This window comes from Sardina pilchardus, chromosome 17, assembly GCF_963854185.1.
Source record: "Sardina pilchardus chromosome 17, fSarPil1.1, whole genome shotgun sequence".
NCBI classification, from domain to species: domain Eukaryota; kingdom Metazoa; phylum Chordata; class Actinopteri; order Clupeiformes; family Clupeidae; genus Sardina; species Sardina pilchardus.
This window is the reverse complement of record NC_085010.1, coordinates 7,447,600-7,450,099: the sequence shown is the minus strand read 5'-3', so window position 1 is coordinate 7,450,099 and position 2,500 is coordinate 7,447,600. Positions and strand designations below refer to the sequence as shown.

The 2,500-nt window shown below is 43.7% G+C and overlaps 1 protein-coding gene across 3 annotated transcripts in view; it reads right to left on the bottom strand.

Moving 5' to 3' along the window:
- The window catches only part of kcnd2 (potassium voltage-gated channel, Shal-related subfamily, member 2), a 164,736-nt gene that overhangs the window by 9,353 nt on the left and 152,883 nt on the right, over positions 1-2,500 (bottom strand). For 2 of the 3 annotated variants that reach the window (XM_062518536.1, XM_062518535.1), the window contains one exon: positions 1,823-1,921. The exons of the other annotated variant lie outside the window; for it this stretch is intronic. In XM_062518536.1, coding sequence (XP_062374520.1) covers positions 1,823-1,921 — 99 coding nt within the window. The remainder of the gene's footprint in view (positions 1-1,822; positions 1,922-2,500) is intronic. 3 annotated transcript variants of the gene reach the window in all.

Below are 2,500 nucleotides of genomic sequence, written 5' to 3'. Positions count from 1 at the left end.
GCGTTAGAGGCAGTAGTGCGGTTAGACAAAAACAAATAAACAAAAACAAAGAAATAAATAAGCGAAGAAATACGTAAACAAATGACAAAAAGACAACAAAACGAAAGGAAGGAGTAAGAGATGGAGAGAGAGAGAGAGTGGTGAGAGGAAGGGACGGTAGGGAGCGGTTCCTTGTTGCCGGTGGCGACGGGCATAGCCCCCCCATGCTGTGCCACAGGTCATGTGACTGTCCGCCCTGTGACGTGATGTACGGACTAGAGAGAGAGAGAGAGCGAGAGAACTGAGAGAAGATCAGCACTGCACCAGGAAGCCGGACGGAAAGAGAGAGAGAGAGAGAGGGAGTACAAGGGATTTGTAGAGAGAATGACAGATGAGAAAAAAGAAAGTGAGAAAGAGAAAGAGACAGAGAGAGAGAGAGAATAGCACCATACCCAGAGAGAGGGAGAGAGAAAGAGAGAGAGAGACAGATATAGATAGATAGATAGATAGATAGATAGAGAGATAGAGAGAGAAATAATAGATACAATAGCACCATAACAAGAGAGACAGAGAGAGATGCTGTTGATGCTGAATCGGGAAGCTGAGGAATAAAGAACATGAGAAAGTAAAAAGAAGAGAGAAGAGAGAGAGAGAGAGATGAAGGGAGGGAGAGAGAGATGATAGAGTGAAATGAAGAGAACACAAACCAGATAATAGAACATAAGGAAAAGATATGAAAGAGTAAGTGACCTGTATTTCAGATCACCCTGCAGTTGTCAAAATATACCACCTCTCATAATTCTCTAAATATGCAATCTCTCAAAATAGACCAACTCTTAAAAAACAGTTACTCAAAAATACCCACCTCTCGGAACATACCATCTCAAAAAGTCAACTCTCAAAATACACCATTCCTCAAAATATAGATACAGTATCATCCCTCAGAAATAGACCAACCAAATGCCAAACGTACCATTTTTCACAAATATGATGTACCATCTCGAAACAATCTACCAGTTCTGAGACATAGCACAGCAAAGTGTTGTCACAGCAACCCTGCTCTAGAACTATCAGCAAGTTCTCTCGCTAGATCTAGATTCTACACTCATAGAGGGTTAAAGCGGATAGTAATGAACAGAGCCTTTATATGGAGCCTTTATATGAAGTTTGACTCTAGCAAAGATCATATGCGCTCTAGAATCTTTGGATTCTAGATTCTAAATTCTAGATTCTGCAAGAGTCTAGCAGAAATAGCAGACGTTGGAACTTATCATATAGCATACTGTATGTCAACAAATGTTTCTTAGAGGACAGACAAAAGTAGATTTTGACAAGAGCACCAATCACTCAGGTCCTGGAACCGAGAAAGTAAAAAAGAATAGATAGATACTGTAGCTAGATAGATAGATAGATAGACAGACAGATAGACAGACAGACAGAAAGATAGGTAGATAGATGAAGAGATAGATGTTGAGTAAGCAGACATAATGATAGAACAGCAAATAAAGAGACAGAGACAAGAAGAGATAGAGAGAGAGAGAACTAGGAAACAAAAGAAGAGAACCCAGTGTTAAGAGAGAGAGAGAGAGAGAGAAGCCGTTAAGAGAAACAAAAACTGCAGAAGCGCTTGAATGAGAGAATGAACCGCGGCGGTGTGAGGGGCAGCCCTCACCTGCACCCCCCCACACCCCCCCATCCCAAACGGAGGAGAGAGGATCGAGGAAGACACTTCCGCATGCACCAGCTGGTCATATCATGCCCCCACACCCAGAGAGAGAGAGAGACAGGGAGAGGGAGAGGGAGGGAGAGAGAGAGAGAGGGGCGGCTGTGTTTCCGGGGTTACCTCCTCCTCGTTCTCGGCCAGGAGCCCGTTGCGTTTGTACTGCAAATAAGCGTTAGTCCCGCCGCTCTTCGTTGCGTGAATTCTAGCAAGCCTGGTTTTCTGTGCGGTGAACAAACACACACGTCCGTTTAAGCCCGCAGTTTTGATGATGACGCTCCCTCTTTGAGTGTGTGTGTGTGTGTGGTGTAGTAAATGCCTTTTTGGCACTCTTACCTGGTGTGTGTGTATGTGTGTGTCTGTGTGTGTCTGTGTGTGTCTGTGTGTGTGTCTTCAGGTGCAATTGTTTTTTACTGCAACAGTTTTAGATTTATGTGAGATATGCACAAGTACATGCACAAACCTACAGTAGGCCCTACACTCAAACGCACACACACACACACAAACACACCCAAAACACACACACACACACTAGGGGTTTCACGACCACTAATATTCACCAATGAAAATTACGTTTTCCATAATAGTTTTCAGCTAGTCGACTAGTCGTTATGTAGGCTAGTGGTACAGCTAATGCTACTGTAGCTGTGAACGACTAGTCGTTATGTACCAGTGCAGCACTGGTGCTAACATTACTGTTGCTAATGCTAACTGTGAGCGACTAGTCGTTATATACCGGTACAGCACTGGTGCTAACATTACCGCTAATGCTACTGTAGCTGTGAGCGTCTAGTCGTTATG